This window comes from Caloenas nicobarica, chromosome 3 (genome assembly GCF_036013445.1).
Source record: "Caloenas nicobarica isolate bCalNic1 chromosome 3, bCalNic1.hap1, whole genome shotgun sequence".
Taxonomy (NCBI): domain Eukaryota; kingdom Metazoa; phylum Chordata; class Aves; order Columbiformes; family Columbidae; genus Caloenas; species Caloenas nicobarica.
Genome location: NC_088247.1, coordinates 87,081,970 through 87,102,031, shown reverse-complemented (window position 1 = coordinate 87,102,031; position 20,062 = coordinate 87,081,970). Strand labels below are relative to the sequence as shown.

Below are 20,062 nucleotides of genomic sequence, written 5' to 3'. Positions count from 1 at the left end.
ATAATGTAATTCCTCAGTTATTTGAAACTCTTTTCAATACCTTTACCAACAGGTTACATCGAAGACAAAAGTTCTTAAGCCACATTATTCCCCTAGTTCACTTTTTAATGACAGAGTAATCTTCAGGCTTTTTTTCAAATTTGTTTAGGTTTGGTAGTTATTTACCTTGAATTAACATTGAAGATACTTTTAGACAATGACTTGGGACTTTAAATTATTTACTCAAAGTGGAATTCTTGCATGACATCACTGCAGTCATTTCGATCCCACCGTGGAAAACAAAGTTTACAACAGTCTGACAAACCACTTGAGAATAAAGGAAAGAAACTGTCAAGTGGAAGTACATCAGATCCCTCCCTCTAGTGATTCAGAAAGGAACAGCCTTACCAACATCTCTACTGTGATTCTGGGAAGGAAAGTCATCATTCAGTATTTCTAAGATTCATTTTAAAAATACAAACACATATAATAGGACACTTAATATAACTTTCAGTTTAACGTAATTTTTTTTTTCTCATCTGCTCCTTTTTTGTTTCTATAATCGAAGTGGACCACACTTAAAACACTCAGTGGGAAAGCAAAGAAGCTATAAGCTTTGTTATAGAACCATTTTCTAGAAAAGCCTTGCTCTGCTATAGTAATCGACACTTGTTTAAGCACTGTAGCAAACATTTAATCTCAAATTCACATTTCAAGTCCTTTCACTGGAGAGCTGAGTCCAGCTAATGTAACATTACAAGGAACAGAATCATAGAATCATTTCGGTTGGAAAAGACTCTCAATATCACTGAGTACAACTACAACCTAACTCTAGCACTAAACTATGTCCCTAAGAACCTCATGTAAACAGCTTTTAAACACCTCCAGGGATGGCGACTTCACCACTTCCCTGGGCAGCCTGTTCCGACGCCTGACAACGCTTTCTGTGAAGAAATGTTTTCCCAATATCCAATCTAAACCTCCCCTGCTGCAACTTGAGGTCATTTCCTCTTGTCCTATCACTTGCTACTTGGGAGAAGAGACCAACCCCCTCCATGCTACAACCTCCTTTCAGGTAGTTGTAGACAGCGATCAGGTCTCCCCTCAGCCTCCTTTTCTCCAGGCTAAACAGCCCGAGCTCCCTCAGCCGTTTCTCATCAGACTGGTGCTCCAGGCCCCTCACCAGCTTCCTTGCCCTTCTCTGAACTCCCTCCAGCACCTCAATGTCTTTCCCATAGTGAGGGGCCCAAAACCGAACACAGGATTCAAGGTGGATATAATGAGGCGGGGGTGGGGGTGGGGAGTGAGGAAAGAAGGGAGGGATAATGACATGTCACAGCCTTGACAACCAAATCTCAGAGAAAAAGAACTGCTATCTTTTATGTTAACAAATCCATGTTCTTTTCCATGAAGCGAATCTCATACAGGAAAGCAGACATCATTTTCTTTTAGCTGAGAAAGCCTAAACTCAATATTCATTCTTCTAGCTCTTGCTCTAAGACCACATTATCAGAGCAGAATCATAACAACAGAATTTACTACCCTAAGGTAGTCTTTAAGGTAAGAGAACAGCTTAGACATTTAAGCTTTTACAGCTTCAAGGGCTGAAAAGTTGGGAATCAAGTCCACAAAAATCCATAAAACATTGATTAAAAGAAATTTTGAGCTTGTCTTCTTGTGTTTAAACACTTAAATATTCGAAGTGTCAAACCTACTCATATAGCTCAAAAATTCCACATATCTCAAAATGGCCACAACCCAAAACTTGCTAACACAGCGTTCCTGGCCTAGTAAACCTGGGTTAGATTGTTCAGTCTTTCCATTCTTCACCAGACTTGCCACCAAAATGTGTAATTATTTTATTCAGAAATAATTTTCTTAAAGCACAGAAACATATACTAGATAACTAGTTTATGAACACATGCTGAGAAATCTCTGAGGCAACCATCCAGTTTCTATTGGACCTGAAGGTGGTTCCACTTGACCACCTCTGGACTAAATACAGACAAATTAAGCTCAGTTCACTCTAAATACATATTTTTTAATCTCTGAAACACAGCTGGTTATGTATTCAACTTCCAAACAGTAATTTAATGGCTACTGTTAAGTGCTACTAAACCCCTAAATCAATTGCAAGCTGGACAGTACTCTTGGCTCTATCAGTTTTCACAGTATTTCAAAAATATTTCCCAGCACAACAGTTACCACTTGAGTAACGATGACAATAACCAGAAAAAAAACTTCTGCCATTCATGTTGAATAGCTCTGAGAATACAGAGTATTAAAATTTGAGTTTAGGGGCTCCATGTTCTTTTCTTGGTAATGACTAGAGGCAAACTGAACATTCGGTATGCTTTTACTTTTGTGTCAGGGACTGCTGTGAACTGGCCTTCCTAACGTTTCATTGGCTCCTTCTCAGTCTTGGGGATCCTTCCCCTAAATCTTAAAAAGGGAAGTGCAGACATACACAGAGGTAGAAAAAGCCAGACCAAAGGCTTGGGAAGACTTGATAAAAAAATGGAAGCGGAGTGAACAAGAAAAGCTATCAAATAAGGAACATGTCTGTATGTGGCTACTAATAGCTGGGCTTCTCAGATTTTACACAAAGACTGACTAGTACACAACAATTTGTCATTTGGCAAAGCTAAGGTGATACATCTTCCAGAATAAGGGAGGATGTTACCAGCCAAAGATTTGGTCCTTTGAACATGAACAGAATTCATCCTTTAGACTTTAGGGGATGGAAAAATTGGTTTTGTTTGTAACAGCTTCTCTCTTCAACTTTCTGCAAAGGAGATGAGATTACAGTGGAAGCTGCCTCCAGTTTCACAATCCAAACCAGCAACAGGTAACCCATGCAGAGCTGAGCTGCACACTAAAGAGAATAAAGGTGAGCTAGCATAAGCAAGTCTTCCCTGAGAGTGCTACATGTAGAAATAGTTAATTATGAATGCTCATGTTCATATTCCACATGAGAGTAATTTTGCTCCATTTTTAAGGAAGTATTTGCCAAGTGGCTGCATTAAGAATCTCCTTTCTTTTCTATGTTCATAGCAAGGGAATGTAGGGCAAGACTGTCAGCTACTTTAGCAGATTACCTCTGCTTACAAGACTGCCTCCACATTTAGCCTTTATCATCCATTCTTGCATTCCCCACAAGAGGGAGAAATTTGCAAAATCTTCAAAGCCTATATCTTGCTGGTCACCGGTATTCAACCAACTCATCCCTCAGCCTAAAGTTCACCTCCTCCTTCTTTCTGGATAGTTTATGCTAATGGCAGTCAAGCATCTGGGTCTGGAAAAAGGAATTCTTAACAGATTGAATTAACAAGGCTAAGGAATCATACTACATTTGAGACAGTAGCACTGCATAGTACATTGGTGCTTTTAATATGAATTATTAATGTGGCTATAAATATCAATAAAAGTGTGGTAATATTGCAGTCTCTTCCAGCAAAAGGATCAAATAATGCATAAAAGCAGCAGCAATACAAGTATATGGAAAAATAATTATTCAAATTATTTCCAAAGCTCATTATTTGGAATCAACCTGGAAGTTACAAAAAGGCCAGCAGGAGCTGTTGATATATGTATTTGGAGGATTCTTACCAGTTATTTACATGTATTATCAATTAACACATTGGGATATTCTCCCAGATGGAGCTTCTCACTGTTATCTAACATATCCTACTTGTGGATATGAAATCGGACCACAAACAATTAAAGCAGCTTGTCCTAACAACATTCTTATTGTCACTGATGGTCTCAATTAGTCCTTCCACACAGTTTTGTCCAGTTCCTCTACTGAAAATACTAAACTCAATTGTACGAGCTAATATGCAGAAACTCCAAAACTTAAGGCAAAATAAATATGCTCAAATTTCAACAGTTCTGTCCCTTTTACTCCCTTACATGCAAGGAGACAGTGACAGTTCTCTAAGACACCAGGAGGCTACTGCTATATCCCAGTTATTATAAGGACTTAGTTCATTAAAAATGTTTTAGTCTAATCACAGTACGTTCAAAGCCAAAACTGCTAAACCATTTTAATTGAAATCCAGTACCTTTCAAATTTTCCTTTAACATGATTCACTTACTAAAAAACTCAAGGTAGTATCAGTCAGACTATTAAATGGTGTGGTAAAGTCTCAAAATTACTTTAGAAGAGTGAAAGACACCGAATAACTAAAATGCTAGCTGATTTTCTGTTTAGAAATTACGGAACTAAAGCACAAGCCACTTCTGCAGGACATAAAAAGAAATTGTAATAGAGTACACAAATGTAATTGCAATTTACAGAGAAGGCTGGAATCAATTTAGGGGATAGGAAATAATGTACATATGAATATTGTTCATGGAAGAAGTCCAAGAGGCCCCTATCAGCAACTCCTCTCAAAGAGGCTATTTTATTTGCTCCTCACTGAAATTAATTATAGTCTCATGCAGTCTTAATGCACTCATAAGAAATTAATGAAGTTATCTGGGAGCAAAAATGAAACTACACCACTAACCCAGACATGAAACTTTCAAAGCATAGAAACTGCAGCAGTTACATAGCCTAAAAACATAAAGTTAAGACTAATCCAATAAAGTGTTCTGAAAATAAGAATAACAGTTTTGAAAATACTCCTTAAATAAATGAGACATTGTAAGGCTGAAAATTAGTGATATTACTTAGAGCAGGCTAAAAGAAATATGAAGGCATAATTTTTTAACCTTGACATGGGAAAAAATCATTTTAGTCTGAAAACCTGAAAAATTGAAGGTCTATTTAAAAAGGGATTGTATCAGTCTTGATGACAGAATATGGAAGATTACAACAGATGGAGAAAGAGCTAGATTTTAACCCATTTTTCTGAATATCTGTGTGTGCAAGAGAGGAAAGCTGGATTAATGGAAGCACAAAGAAGTCAGTTTATTGAGATGTTCCTTTTTACACAGTATTTATACACTAAGAATCCTTAGAAAGAAAAGTACATAAAGATAACTCAAAACATACAAAAGCTTTTGAATTAAGATGTTTAATAAAGAAGAAAACTGTATATTATATTTCAGCTCATAAATGTTCAGTGCTTTTGGGGGAAAAAAACACTAATAATTCAGATGAAGATAATATAGATAACAGTAATATAAATAAAGGTAAACTTCTGCCTGAATGTCTGAATAGCTAAACCTTACAGCAATAGTAAAGTCTGATGCAGTACTCATTAGAAATCGAGTATGCTCAAGTCTGTTTTCCTTTATAATATGTTACCAATTTGGTTTTTGGAAAACCACTCTGTGTAAGCAAATATCTTTCAATGCATTACATTCAGAGCCACAGCAAAAGCATAACAGAAGCTGAACAGGAGACATGTATTCCCTTATTCTAGAGGCAATTAGTATCTCATCTGTCCATTAAGACAGACAATAAACAGGATGGTTAATAGAAACTATGAACATTGTGTTTTACAGGTCTGTGAACTCTGTCAACGACAGCAATTCTATGACTATCACCTTGGGCTCCAGCCTCTGTGGTAGACTGCAGCCTGCACATCTACACTAACATAGATTATTAGACTTCTTCAGTAAAAGGAACCCACAAATTATAAGAATATTTTAATAGTATAATCTTAGAGACAAACAAATTATAAGGAGAATGGAATAAACAAATTTGTATTTCTTTTTTTTATTATATAGAAAGGCAAACTGAACTATTTTTCCCCTCAGAAATAGCATACTTTAAAAATTCTGCTAACTCACTTCACACAATAGAAGGTTCAGTACACTTGGCTTCCACTGTTACTTACTTAGTCATCAGAAGGCAAGACTTGAATTTCTAGTATCCAAAAAAAACCCAACCAAACAAACAACAAAACAAACAAAAAATAAGCCTCTACACACACAACATCAGCTCTAAAACAGCAAAATGATAAACATCTATTTTAAAAGAGGGAAGAGACACTGTATCTGAATTAGTTGCTTAGAAATACAACCTTGCAAAGGAACCTAGGGCAGGATTTTATGAATTATGGAATTCTTGCAAAAACATGCCACAATAATGCAACACAGATCCAATGGCTTTATGTGAAATGTTTCATATACTCAAACTTCCCCTCATTCCACAGTTCATGGCATTTACATTGCGCATGGTCCATACCTCACTCACAGTGAAACTCTGAATTCAAACTCATGTGTAGATTTAGCATTAGCACAGACTAGTGATATGTTCTTCCCTGACACGCTGCAGGAATCAGTATTTTACCATAGCTGTAATTCTAAGAGACAAACGAATGCTCAGGAAGCTCTGCTGAACCACAGGTGCAGAAAAGTCATGAGATGGCGTGTGATACTGCCATGAGGAACAACACATGAATCTCATTAAATAGAAGTTATGGTGTCGATTATATAAAAAGATGCCAAAATAAATAAAATTGACAGCTCTCAGTTTCATCTCCTACATTTCCCTCCTCTTCCAAAACCCCTATTTGAGTCAGCATATTTGTACTATTACTACTACAATCCACTTGGCATCATCCGTGAGCCTAACAGGATACTGAGCATCCAAATCTACTGTTCTCTTAGTATCTACCAGATATTCTGCTACTTGCAAGATATGCACCTTACCCTAAGCAGGGAAAATTTCTAAGCCATTTATAAATATATTTATTTGACCTAGCTAAGAATAAATAAATAAAAAGCTTTTGGCTGCAACTGCCTTTCAAGTAAATGCTCCCATATAATAGACTTATCTTCCCCATTCAGAAGCAACATCTCCAGCAGGAAACCTCTTAAGTAGAGAAAGAGAGTTTAGGACGCTGCTTATAAAACTTCTACAGCTGAAGATGCTTGCAATAGCAGCCAGTAGGATCAACGATCAAGGCAATTCACTGTAGCACCGTGCCTCACAGATATGCCTTCCCTGACATACCTGTGTGTTATAGTTATTTGTGGAAAACAGTGACAATAAAAGGACAGCTTATTAAAATCCAAGTATACCTCACAGAATTTCTGTAAAAATGCAGGTGGCAAAAAGTCCTGAAGCTTTAACTGAACAGGAGGCCCAATCCAATTGCTTTGAACAAAGAGCTGCAAACTGCCCACACCAAGTAGAAACATCAGCCTCTGCCTGCAATATAGATAAGAAAAGCAATTAGCAACATATTACATTTATAATTAGGGTTACAAGATCTGACTAATTTTTGTACTAATTCAAAATCATTAGCCTTAAAATTAAAAAAAATATCACTCTTGTTAGGAAAATACAATGAATGTAGAAGTCAAGAATGCACATGGGGAACCAAAAGGCTTGGAAATATGTTTGTTTATAATGGTTTTAATTAATGACAAACATTTTGGAAGCAGAATTGAGTAAAATGTTTCAAAATTTTAGGCTGTATCTATCACAGATCGGAAGATTAGCATAGGATGCAGATAATCTCATATTTACCTATTGCACAGTTGTTATATTTTCTTATGTTACATTTAATTCTCAGCATTTTCAGATAAAAGATATTGCATTAGCATATGTTCCAGAACGCATGCTTATTTTTGTTGCAACACAGCTGTTTATTTTCACTTCCTCTGTTAATAAAATAATTAACATCAAAAAAGTGCAAAACTATCACCTCCAAATTGGTTCAGATAACATTTGCTGCCAAAGCATCTCAATCATGTTTTTTAATTTTAATTTAGATCATAATATTTTATTCAAAGATGGAATTATGAGACTTTGTTTCATTTCTGAAACCAAGTATGGTAAAACTTTCCTCATTTACAAGACTAAACTCATCTAATATCACTATGATTATTATTTATTTATGCACCTACAGTAACAAATAGTCTATGTGGTCTGCAGAAGGCACGGTACAATCGCTCAGTCAACTTAACAAGTGTAGACTTTTAGGAGATTTACATGAACCTTTGTTTTGTTTTACAATACCTTAATGACTTAGAACCCTATTGTTATAATTAGTCATGTGCCAACAAGGGCCTTGTCACATATAACATACCTCCTGTCTACAGAAAGTTAATATTATAATTGTGCCACTTTCATATAAAAATTGGTATGTTAAGGAGCATAACTGAACTGAAAAAAGTATTTTTCTTTTTTTTCTTCCGTAAAACAGGGACTTAAAGATGCAAGAGTCCTCCAAATGGAAAGAAAAGGATAAAGTGTTATACAACCCCTAAAAAAACCAAAGTCAAATAGAAAAGCCACACACAAACAAAGGACTAGTGGGCAAGAATGTGACAAAAGATGTAGAACAATAGGAAAGCAGGGGTGGGGAATGTCTGATTGGGGGTGGGGCGGGGGGAAAGAACAGCCTTCGGAAGAGTTAGAGAACAAGGACTGGTATAAAGAGTTCTTGTCAAACAAGACAAGATAACAGCTAGTAGCTGACATTATTCAGCCAGGAACTGTCTATCTACCAGCAAATATTATTTGAACATCTAAGATTACCATTAAACTTCCAAATAACTCAAGAACACAAAGCACTAGATCACTATACACTCAGTTCTTACTATTACAACAAAACAATCACACAGACATAAATTTTCTAATTATTCTCCTGTAATAAATTACACTTCAAAGCTTATGAAAGGAAAGATTACACACAGCATCAACCATCTGCACTGCGATTTGACACACGCACTTCAGTCTTTTGAAGACTCATTGTCGTTCTTTTATCATTTACACTGTTATTTCTACTAATTTTTTTACTTATTTATTCTAACATTACTGACATCTATCTCGCTTTAAGTCTTGACAGAGTGATATCCATGCAGAAGGCCTCTGAAACAACTGATAACCAACTCCATTACTTGGGCGGGATTCCTGCCTTTCCACAGGCTAATGTGTCATCACCAATTTATCTTTTCCCCCTTTTTCAGATCCATGAACAAGTTCCAGTGTCCTTATCACTCATTTTTTAATCAGAAAGTCAATTCCAAGCTCTAATCTCTGCAAATGATAGCCCCGCATGCCTATCTCCTATTTTTTTTCCAAGAAAAACTTCCTTCTGTCTCTGACTGTCCTTTGCACTAACAGTGCAGACCCACAAATGCTCACTGCCCAAAGGCTGCCTGGAAACGGCCCTTCTGTGCTGCCTGAAAAGCAACAGAGGGGCTGCTGCTAGTGTCCCACTTACTGTGGCCAACTACGGAATTTTATTTATTTCTTATATTTCCTTAGACATATTTCTGTATCCATCCATCTTGTTCTTCCTTCCTCTATGTGAATGGGCTTTTTGCTGCCTTTTTTTTTTTTTTTTTAGACACTGTTGACACCAAGGCAAATAAGATTGTGATCCATGATGTAAAATCAGATGCTTATATGCACTCCACTGTAATACTGCTATACCTAAACTTGCTCAAGTTCAAAATAAAGACTAGAGCATTTGCATTTTAAAAAATAATGGGTTTGCATATAATGCTAGAATTTACAAACAAAATTTAAGAGTGAGAAAATACTCAATAGCCAAGCTATGCTTAAGATGAGATTAGGTTACAGGTTTTGTTGGGGGACAGAGGGGAGTCTTTTCTTTTTAATAAAGCCAGAAATTACAGAATATAAGTCAAAGCAAAATTAGACACTGCTGTTATTTTTTTCAATTCATATGCATCAAAGCAAGCTGCAGAAACTGTAAGACTTTCTTCATTTCTGTTTTTCAATATATATAGCACACCAGTTGACCAATCATCAGATACCCCAAGAGAAATACCACAAATACCATTCAGTGTTCAAGCTGGGAAGCCATAATAAGCTTTATTGAATGAATTTGTTGTGTAAAGTTTGATATTCATTTATATGCTGAATAAGGTAAAAGTAGGAAATACACAGTCAATTAAAACACGTGTTTCTGCTCATTTCCTTGTTCCTTTAGGTTTTGGAATCAAATATGAGACCTTCAAGCTCTTTTGAAACAAGCTCTCTGAAAATGTTTCCTTCCAGTCTTTAGAATCAAACTGTATGTCATGCAATGAATGCATCTCCTTCACACGGAGCTCAAGAAAAACTAAAAAAGCATTCCCCCTCTACATGGTTAACACATATACTATTGCTTCATCCTCTACAATTCGTTGATTTAAAATACAGCTATGAAGCTATATTTTGTGTAGATGATAGCTGTTAAACATTGAAGTAGCAATAGCAGGAAAAAAAAGTAAAAAAATTCTCCTATTCAATAAGTTTATTGTAAGGAATGCTTTGCAACTTTATTTTTAAGCCATAAAGGTTAAAAATGCCATAGTGAAAAAATGTCTGGCACAGGGAAAGGAGGGAAGCAGCTACAACAACAGAAAAAGTTGCAGCAAATTTTAAAATACTATTAAATATTTCCCTTGCAGGACCATGGTTTTGAAAGTGGAAAACGTTACAGGCTGTGTCCAAAGAAATTACAGTCTCAGTCCAAATTTTGAGCTGTTTTGCCCTCAAGCTGCTCAGTTTTAGCTTCAGAAAAGAACTCCTTAAGAGTTCTTTTAACACTATTACAAAACCATACTTTGTACCCTGTTTATATTGTGCTAAAAAAATAAGATTAACATTACCCAACTTTCTGTTTCTGATTGAATTCAAGTCCCATTCAGTTTTTTAATCTCCATAATTACAACTTTCAGTTCAGGAAAAATAGCATATATTTGAACCAAGCTCATCTACTAAAAGCCACAAGAAAACCAGTGTCTTACTGAATTTTCTGAGCTAGAATTTGGAGGGTTACTGCACTTCCTTTGAAGCAGTCAGCAGAAAATGAAAATTACATTCCCACCATTAAAACAAACAACAAAAAAAACAAAACTCTTTTCACCATAGGCAATGGAAGGTCAGAGTGCAAAAGTTGCATTAATTCCTTCCACAAGGCAGGCACAGGGCCTGCAGGTAGGAAAAATAACCATGTAATACATTTTAACCTAGAAAGTCATTGGAGACAAATAAACATGGTACAGATTTAAGAGCTATAAGCAGTGTCTACCTAAAATAGGAAATGATCTTTCAGTAGAAATTTTTCTATCAAGTCAAAACTTACTTCAGCACTAATATCATTCAAAGCTGCTTATATTTTTACTAATGGAGCTTGAAAAATTCACTTGACTGCTACAAACAAAAAATGTTTCTGGCAGACACTGATTCATTTTGAAGACTACACGCTTTCATTTTGAATTAACCTCCAGGCTGTAATTTCAGGCAGAAAATCCTCTGTTTCCAAATGGCTCAATATTGCAGATCTGCCTCCGTATCTTCTGGCAAGGAGGCTTCTAATGCTGCCTGGAGTTGCAGAGACAACAAGAGAAACTTCAAAGAGCTGTACTATGATCACCTGAGGAACAAATTGCTTTGCTGTCTGCAGTAGGAAGCAGCAGCAGAGTCCTGTAAATGGCATATAGGCCAATAAAAGCTCACGGGGGAGCAAGGGAAGAGGACACATCACCACAACAGGATATGCATAAAGTATTACTGAGCGTGTGATATAGATTATGCTTATCTATAAGAAGCTGAATGCTTCATAAAAGCAGCAACACATATTTCAAGTAATGATTAAAATCAGGACTGGTCTTTTTCAAGCTCTGACCAATCCTTCTTTCTTTGCCGCATTATTCAGAATAAACTATTCCAAAATGACAGAATTTAGCAATAGTGAAAAATTTCTCTAGACTATGTCACCATTTAAAGTCCAGCTAATATTTAACAGCAACAGCACAACAAAGAAGAAAAAACAAACAAACAAAAAAGCAAACAAATAAACAAAACCCAAACACCTAGCAACAAAAACGCACAGGAACAAGCTCTGAACATTCCAACTCAGGAAACAGGAGAACATCATATTATGTACCACACTAGAAGATAAGCTTTTGACATACTATCATCAATAACAAATCTCAGCTCAATATTTTAGAGATGCCAACTATTTGTTTCTCTCTGGTATTCTAGCAAACACTCTTGTTTTTATGTCTGTCATACCAAAACACATGCCTTTGTACTCAACCACATTTGTTGGCAACACATTACCTTCCTCTTTCTTTGTCTTTACCTTTATCTTATCTTTTAGTCTTTCAGCAAAACCTTTTTCTCACCCTCACTTTTTAAAATAAATATATATACACACATACATCTATATGGTTTTCTGCTTCTACTATGCCTACTGTGATAGATTTCAGTCTGCTCATTATTTATGTAGAAAACTGTAGACACTAATGTCGTACTCCTTAACAGCAAGAATTACCATACACAGCACAATTAGGGAGAATGTGTCAGAGAAAGTCTTCTGAAGAAGATAACTGACTGATGAATAGCATCCATGAGTAATACCTTACTCCTTTTACACTAGGAAGAGTAGAACCACCTTACTATGAATCAGGCTTAGAAATGCAGGTGTTGCTCGGACAGTAACGTTACACAGCACTTCAAGTAGTCACATAAATATAATGCAACATTTCAGAGAAAAAACTGTTAACAAATGGTTTGATGATACATGGCCACCTGAATTTACATTTGTTGGCTTCTTTATGCCAGCAGCTTCAGAGGTAACCACTGTAAATACAGCTAGTGTTTTCAACCAACCCTCATATCACAATACTATCCAGCGAAAGAAACAATGATAACGACTAGATGCCCCAGAGGAGTGGGGGGGAACAACCTGAGAAATCTGTTTTCTGGTTTTCTCTCAGAATTTTGGAGACCCTGTCACATATTATAAACTTTTTAAAAATGCCTTTTGTAAAAAGCAAATATGGCCTCTATTAATCTTCCATATAATTAATAATAATTTCTACCTTTCCACATTATCAGCCTCTGCAGAATAGTCCAGGTATGCTAGAATTTGTTTCTCCAAGTAACTGTCGATGTTCTGCTCTGTCACAGAAGATGCACTGAAAATATTCTGGATGGTTGAATTTGAAAATATTGCCTCATATTTCCCATCAAAAATCAACTGCAATAATGATCCACTTTCTGGAAAAAAAAGAAAAAATCAGTGTCAACTTTGAATGAAACGACTTTGTCTTACAAGAGCTATTCAAACCAAAACATACACCACTTCCCTTTAAACGAAAGAATCTTCATTTACATTGCAGGAAAAATGCAGCTGCACTAAAACTGAATAATAGAAGTAGCAGGCATCACTTTATTCAAAATAAATTTTACAGAACTTCTATTAATGTTACAGTGAAATACAAACTGCCAGATGAATGTAAAACACAAACTTGCACTGAAATTCCAGCAGAGATACATCGATGGCCTTTCAAATATGTATACTACAGTTATTGAAGATAACTTCAATTATCACGAGAGGGTTTTCTTCCTCCAAAACATTTTACATGAGTGTGTTACAGTGAAATCCTATAGATAAGTCCATTTCACAGACTAGAGAACCCTTTTAGGGAAAACATAACAAATAAAAATGGTCCAATACATGCAAGAGTTCAGTGAATAAATTCTATTGTAAAACTGCAGAAACTACTCAGTTCTTCCTTTAAATGCTTAGAATATTCAGAAAGCATGGGCAATATAATTTTATCTTTATAGAAGAATTATTTTCCTATGGTAAGTCTACTATCTTAATGGGAAGTCTGCATATGGAGTCAGGTTCTTAGGAGTAACTACCTAGGTGGATTTGGATCAATGAAATTTTCTCCAGTGAAGTCTTTCAAGTCATGAAGTGCTGGTCTTCATTTAGTTCTTAAGCAGCTTCAAATCCACTAAGTTCTTGACCCAGAAAACAACTTCGTTCACAGAAGGTATCTTCCCTTTTTTCTTCAGATATGCTACAGTGCAATCAATCCAGCAGCTGTTAGAACAACTGCACCATGTTACAACCTTCTTGAGCAAAATCTGTATTTGTCTACACTGCAGCTGTGGCTACAACTAACGTGGACATACTAACTTGTTTTAAACTATTATAGCTGATGCAGATGCTGGGTGTCTTAATCTGTGAATCCAGTTGGGGACTGCACTCCTGTGCACTCGGTGTTACCACAGCTATAATAGCATTAGTACCTGAGCTAGCCGGCTTCATGCTAGCACAGGGACGGATTCACAAAAGCAGCAGCTGTGCAAGGAAATGAACCAAATACCAATCCCAGGCTCATCCAGCTAAAACAAGTATTCTAAATCTCAAACACATGGGAAGACTGAGCACAGAACCAATTTCAACAGCAGCAATGGATGACTTGGTAGGAATGGGTGATACACTCATTCTAATATCTCTGGACCAGGCTGTTGGGCACAGTTTACTTTTGTTATTGACAATGATCAACCAAATGACGTAAGAGATCATTTGGGCAAGATGATTTAAAAAACACGAAGCTGTACCTGGGAGAGCAAACACAAAAGAATAGTAATGGTTTTGCAGCCCTGCTGACATCATACTCTCACACAGAACAAATATAACAAGAAGCTTTTTCCAATCTATGCTTTGGGGAGACTTCACCAAATGACAACTTCTTTATATTGGTTTATAGTTGCTCAGACAGGAGATGTTGTAGTTTGTAGAAAAGCTATTGGCTGTAAGGACAACAATAAAGAATACTGAGGTTTTCTGGTTCCAGGAACACTGTAACATAACCAGACAGTAAAATGATTAAGGTTAAATAAGAAGTAACAGAAAGAAACAGAACTGAGTAACTGTGCAGCTCTTTTCAAAAATTCAGTGTTTGGGTAAAAGAGTCTTTCAGTATGCTACAACCTCTACATGTTTTAAGCAGCACAGCACATGCCTTGGCCACAACTGTATTTCTAGCCTGTCTGAAATGTGGCAGTGCCTTTTCATTACAAACGTTACATGTTAAAAGCTACTGCATTCCCCTGCAGGAAAGCTGGGTCAGTAGCAACCTAATTAAGTCCCCTCAAGAGACTACTTTCCATCGTTCCTTCAAGCAACTATCACTAAATGTAATAAGGATAGAACAGGTAGTTCATGCCAGACTTTTTCTCCTAATGTTTCGCTACAAAACCAAGTTTCCTGTCACCGCTCAATGCAAACAGACAGGTACTCTTTCACTCGTGGGCCACGAGACAGGGGAATGGGAGCACCGTGACCAAAAGCCTCCCGAGCGCCGACACGAAGGGCCGGTGGGGCTCCTGCCGGCCACCGGGTGCAGGGCAGCGACCGCCGCAGCCCCTCCACCTGACGCCCAGTCGGGCCGGGGGGCAGCGGCCCAGGAACTCCGACGGGAGCCCCGGCCGCAGGTCTCGCCTCAGCCCCGCCGGCTGCGCCGCTCGCCCCCTCTGGGCCGACGGCCCCAACCGGCCTCTCCCGCCCCGCCGCGCCGGCAGGAGCCCCCGGAGCCCGGCAAGAGGAGAACGGGCGGGATGGAGGAGCACGACCGACTCCGAAGCGGGCGGGTGGGGGAGAGGAGCCGCCAGCCGCCGCCCGGCTCGGCCCAGGGCCGGCGGAGACGTTGGTGGCTCCGGACACCCACGAACGACCACGGCCGCGCGCCTCCCCTTACCTGCCGCCGCGACTTCGCCCTGCTTCCACTCCAGGGCCTCCGCCGCGCCGAGGAAGCCCCTCAGCAGGGCGCGCTCCAGGGCCAGCATGTTCCCGCCGCCCGCGTCCCGCGTCCCGCTGCCCACCGCCGCCCGCGACCCCCGCGCTGACAGGCGCTGCCGGCGTCTCCTCAGCCCATGTGCAGGAACCGGCCGCAGGGAGCCGCCATGACACTGTCGCCGGGCACGCCGGGAGGACGCGGCGGCGCGCAGGCGCGGCAGCAGCCCGAGGGCACGCCCGCGCGCGGGGGCCTGTCAGGGCGCGGGAGGCGGGGGCGGGGGGTGGAGCAGGCGGGAGGGAGCGAGCGCGCGCCGCAGCACGAGCCCCACCTGCGCGGGGCGGGAGCTCCGCGCCCCGGCCCGCCCCGAGCAGCGCCCCCCGCGGCCGGGCGGGTGGAGCCGCCGCCTCTCGCCGCCCCCGCGGGAGCTGCCGCGGAGCCCGAAGCGACAGGTCGTGGGGCGGGCGTGGGCGGACACGGGCCCGCGTAGACGTACAGGGCGTATGGCCTGTGCGCTTCCGTGCGGAGAATCCTCTGCGGGATGCCCGGGGAGGGCGGCAGCGCCCCCGGGGAGCCGGGGCGGGGCAGGGCCTCGCAGCGGGGGACGCTCCGCCAGCTGGCCTGCAGGGAGCTGCCGTCCGTCTGTCCGTACGAGCTCGGCTCCTCTGCCCGGGCGCTGTGTCCGGCCTGTTTTCCCCTCCGGCGACGTTTGCTCAGGATCGGGAGGTCGGAACGTGTAAAACCAGTGTTTCAGCTGCACAGGCAAGAGAAATGGTAGTGTTGCAGACTTAAGAGAAAACATGCAGTGCGGTTAGTGGCCAGGCAGGGTTTCTGTCGAATAGGCACGGTCAGGTACCTGCATGCCCAACGGGGTTGGGAACACTGATGTGCAGTTGAATTGGCTTAGACTGAAGAGGAGGTAAGGACCGGGCTTTGGCCTGTGCCTGCACTTATTTCAGCACCTGTACGGATACCTACAGGGTCATAATTCTGTGCCAGCATTTCTGAGCTCTTCGCTTGCGTCACGTGTGTGTACGTTCAAAGAGGAGAAAAAAGGCCCGTGCCTTCCTGCTCCTTCAAAATTACACAAAACAGTTGAAGCGATAAAATTGTTCTCTCAGAGTCGCTAATGAAACGTGAAGGTAATCAAGTCGGAAACCAGAAGGCCATCACAGCAGTGGGCAAGCTCTTTACATGGAAAGATGACTGTTCTGAAGGTGACTGTAGTGTAAAGGATTAAATTAATTTTGCTTTCTTACTCTTCGTGTGTAGCAACATAATTGTGATTTTGTATGAAAAATATAATAGGAACTTGCACAGTAACAAATTTCTGTACATTCCAAGGAATAGATATGCATTAAATATGTATAGATTTTCCCAAATCAAATGGATGAATTCTTAAAAGAGGCATAACTAAAATGTAGAATAACACTCATTTTCACCACCACCTTTTTTTTTTTTTTTTTTTGGCAGGGTATTCAGAACATCTGTCAAGATACAACTAAGAATTTTAAAATATATTTGTATTATCTGTTGATAATATTAAAATAAAAATTCCTGTTGTGAGAATTTCTGGGTTTTATTTTCAGGAAAGACTGGTAATGTGATGTAAAATTTTCTGGGATTAAATAGTTGGTAAATATAATTACTTAAGAAAAGTGAAGAATATTTTGCTGTCTTTCTCACTTCTGCCAGTTCTTCTGATGTGTGAGTTGTTTTCCCTCTACAATTGAGTTCTGGAGGCATCTGGAAGCCCTAGCAGGCAGGTGGGCAGGAGTACCACCAGCAGGAATTAGCACACTCCTGACAGTGGACTGATACTGTTGACGTAAAAGATGGTTTTGATTGTTTATCAGCTGCCATTTGCCAAACTTACTGGTCTGCTGCTTAAGCTTGTTTCTCTAAATGTTTTGAAGAATGTACACATATTTGTCAAAGAATAGTCAACAGGTTTTGTTTGCATTTAAGGATTGCTTCTGCCAGTTGACTCAACAGGAAGCAAGCCTTTTGCAATACTATGTACTGTGGATTCAAGATTTTAGCATAGTGCTGCTTGTTATTTCTAATAATCATACCTTCTGATACAAGAATTTTCAGATAATAACTTTCATCTTTAACTTTTTTCCAAGAGTGTAAGAAAATTATCCATATGAAGTGTTGTGCTACTGTGGTATCTGAACTAGCACATTTAATGTCACCTTGCAAGATATCTGTGCTGCTGTTTTAATGCAGCACTTATCTTCCGTTTCAGTTTTTTTTCCTGAAACATTTTGAAACAGATGGTCTCATCATGAAGTATTGAAAAAACAACCATGACCTGTAAAAAAAAAAATTGTAAGCTTAAAGTAATTATTATTAGCATAGACATTTATTATGAGATTTTTAAAGAGATGGGCTTTGTAAAAGCTGCTGTTAGGTGTAATTTAAATTCATCCTCAGTTCCATGTGCCAGGTCTCTGGTACTGTTGAAAAAAGCAGCACTTGTGTTATATGCTGGCTTTGAACAACAGTTGATCTGCTATTTGAGGAATGGGGAAATGGGAGGAATTATTGAGGAGAAAACCCAGTCATTGGTTTAGTAGGATGAAAACTTGCAAGATTGTGTAACTAAACTTCTGCAATTTTAAAGAGAACATTTGATGTATCTAGTGAGAGGTGGGGAGCTCTAAGGCTTGTATTGGGGAATTCTATCAGCTTTTCTTGCTGTGTCTCTGTTAGTTCAGTCAAGCTATATCCCAGTAACTAGTTATTCTTTGTGAATCATGGTATTTAAGGTTACACCATCTTGAGTTACAGCATCAGCAACATACTTCAAGCTTGTTGGAAGCTTAGTGGCCCCAAAAAGACATCAGATAAATGTTCAAACTATATTTTTCAGTTTTGTTGAGTTTAATGCACAGGCCCTCCCTGTAAGGAGAAAAGTGGTCCCTCAGAAAGCTTCCAGCATAGCTACAGCTTTTCCAGTTACATTTGCAATTTAAAAATAGACCTAGACTTACAGTCTTGAGGTGACAAAAGCAAAAGAACGACAATTACTATACAGCTGTTACGACCTACTGGTTGTGTATCTCAAACACGGGAACTGATGTGATGGTTGACATGTATTACAGTTATTTCACTCCATTCACCAACAAGCATTGTGTCCATTGGTTCTCTCAGGGCTGACCAGTTTGCCAACTTTTGCTCTTGCTTCCCCCAGACTCTGAATAACAAAAATCACTGCTTGGCCAGTGAGGTGGAAGCAGAAAACATACACTTCTAATGTGCTTAAACAGTAGCGGTTAGGAAATGATTTTCTCTTACAACCTTTTATAAAGCAATAGCTGGGAGAGACAGTGTGGGCCACTGCACAGCACAAGAAAAGAAAAAGCAATTCAAATCTCTCTTTGAGAATGTCCAGCAAAGAACATGGCCAGTTGCAAATAGCCCCGGACAGCTCTTCTCTCATACTGTGGTGACTCTTACAAGTGCTGACATTAATTTTCTTTGATCATTTATTGTATTTGTTGTATTCTAGTATTACTGTATCCTTTTTTGTGAGGTACCCAAGATTAGTAAATAACTGGACAAAGATAAAGTAGGTCCGGAGCAAATATATGTCTGTAAAACAAAATTGCAAGATCTGAGGTGCAGTCGACCCACTCTTAATAGGTTAGTTTTTCTTAAATTTAGCCATTCATTTACTATTGTCTTTCCTGATGTCAATGAATATATTTGCTGCTCATTTAGCAAATGTTTCTCTGTTCCTTCTTTTTTCTCCTTTCTGTCACGTAAGAACATACTTTATCTGAACTTTTATGAACTAATTCTTGCCTGGTTAATCAGCAGAAATTTGCTCTGCATCAATTACATAACATCTGTGAGCTTTCAGACGAAGAAACAGCTTACACGAAAATAATTAAATTTACTATTCAACAAAAGAAGAATTCAGCAATTACTCTTTAATTTCACTTATAGTGCTGCTTTTTCTGTTGGTTCTCCAAAGTTTGAGGTATCTCTGTGACTTTTCACCTCACTGAGGTTTGGTGTGTGACTTAAAGAATGAGGACCATTGGTCATCTATGTTTTATAATACAAGATTTGGTGAGTACTGTAGATGAAAATGGTTGTATGTGTGTATATCTGCATGTTAATTACAGAATATTCCATGTGAATAAGCAGAAAAATACTCGATATGTTTCTGTGACTATTTTTACAATAAGCAGCTCTTTTCAGCCTTCTGTCCTAGATTCTGAACAACACAATTGTTACGTGATTAAGCGTTAATGCATTTCACACAAATTGTATTCCAGAATTGTCTTAGATCTACAGAACAGTCACCAAACTTACATGTTATAATGTAACTTCCAATATGTTTCTTCCAACTAATTAGCATGAAGGATTTAACTTTAATAGTGGTACTATCTTAAATGCTCTATGGCAAGTGATAATGAGAGACAGGATCATCCCGCCTGGTGAGAAGCTCTGCAAAGCTCACAGCTCTGCAAAATAGCACAAATACATAGTTTGATGAGTTGAGTTCAGCACAGAGAAATAAAGGGTGTGTGAGGACCAAGTGTTCAGGCAGGAGGCCTCAAATTCTGGAAATGACAGAAATCCAATTATTATAGTAAATTTAATC

At 39.1% G+C, this 20,062-nt stretch overlaps 1 protein-coding gene across 1 annotated transcript in view; it reads right to left on the bottom strand.

The window, feature by feature from the left end:
* TTC27 (tetratricopeptide repeat domain 27) overlaps positions 1–15,617 on the bottom strand; it is a 125,177-nt gene extending 109,560 nt beyond the window's left edge. Inside the window, exons 1-3 of the mRNA XM_065631646.1 lie at positions 15,406–15,617; positions 12,730–12,907; positions 6,958–7,087 (exon numbers count right to left, since the gene is read on the bottom strand). Coding sequence (XP_065487718.1) covers positions 6,958–7,087; positions 12,730–12,907; positions 15,406–15,493 — 396 coding nt within the window. The 5' untranslated portion in view covers positions 15,494–15,617. The remainder of the gene's footprint in view (positions 1–6,957; positions 7,088–12,729; positions 12,908–15,405) is intronic.
* Positions 15,618–20,062: the final 4,445 nt, after the last annotated feature.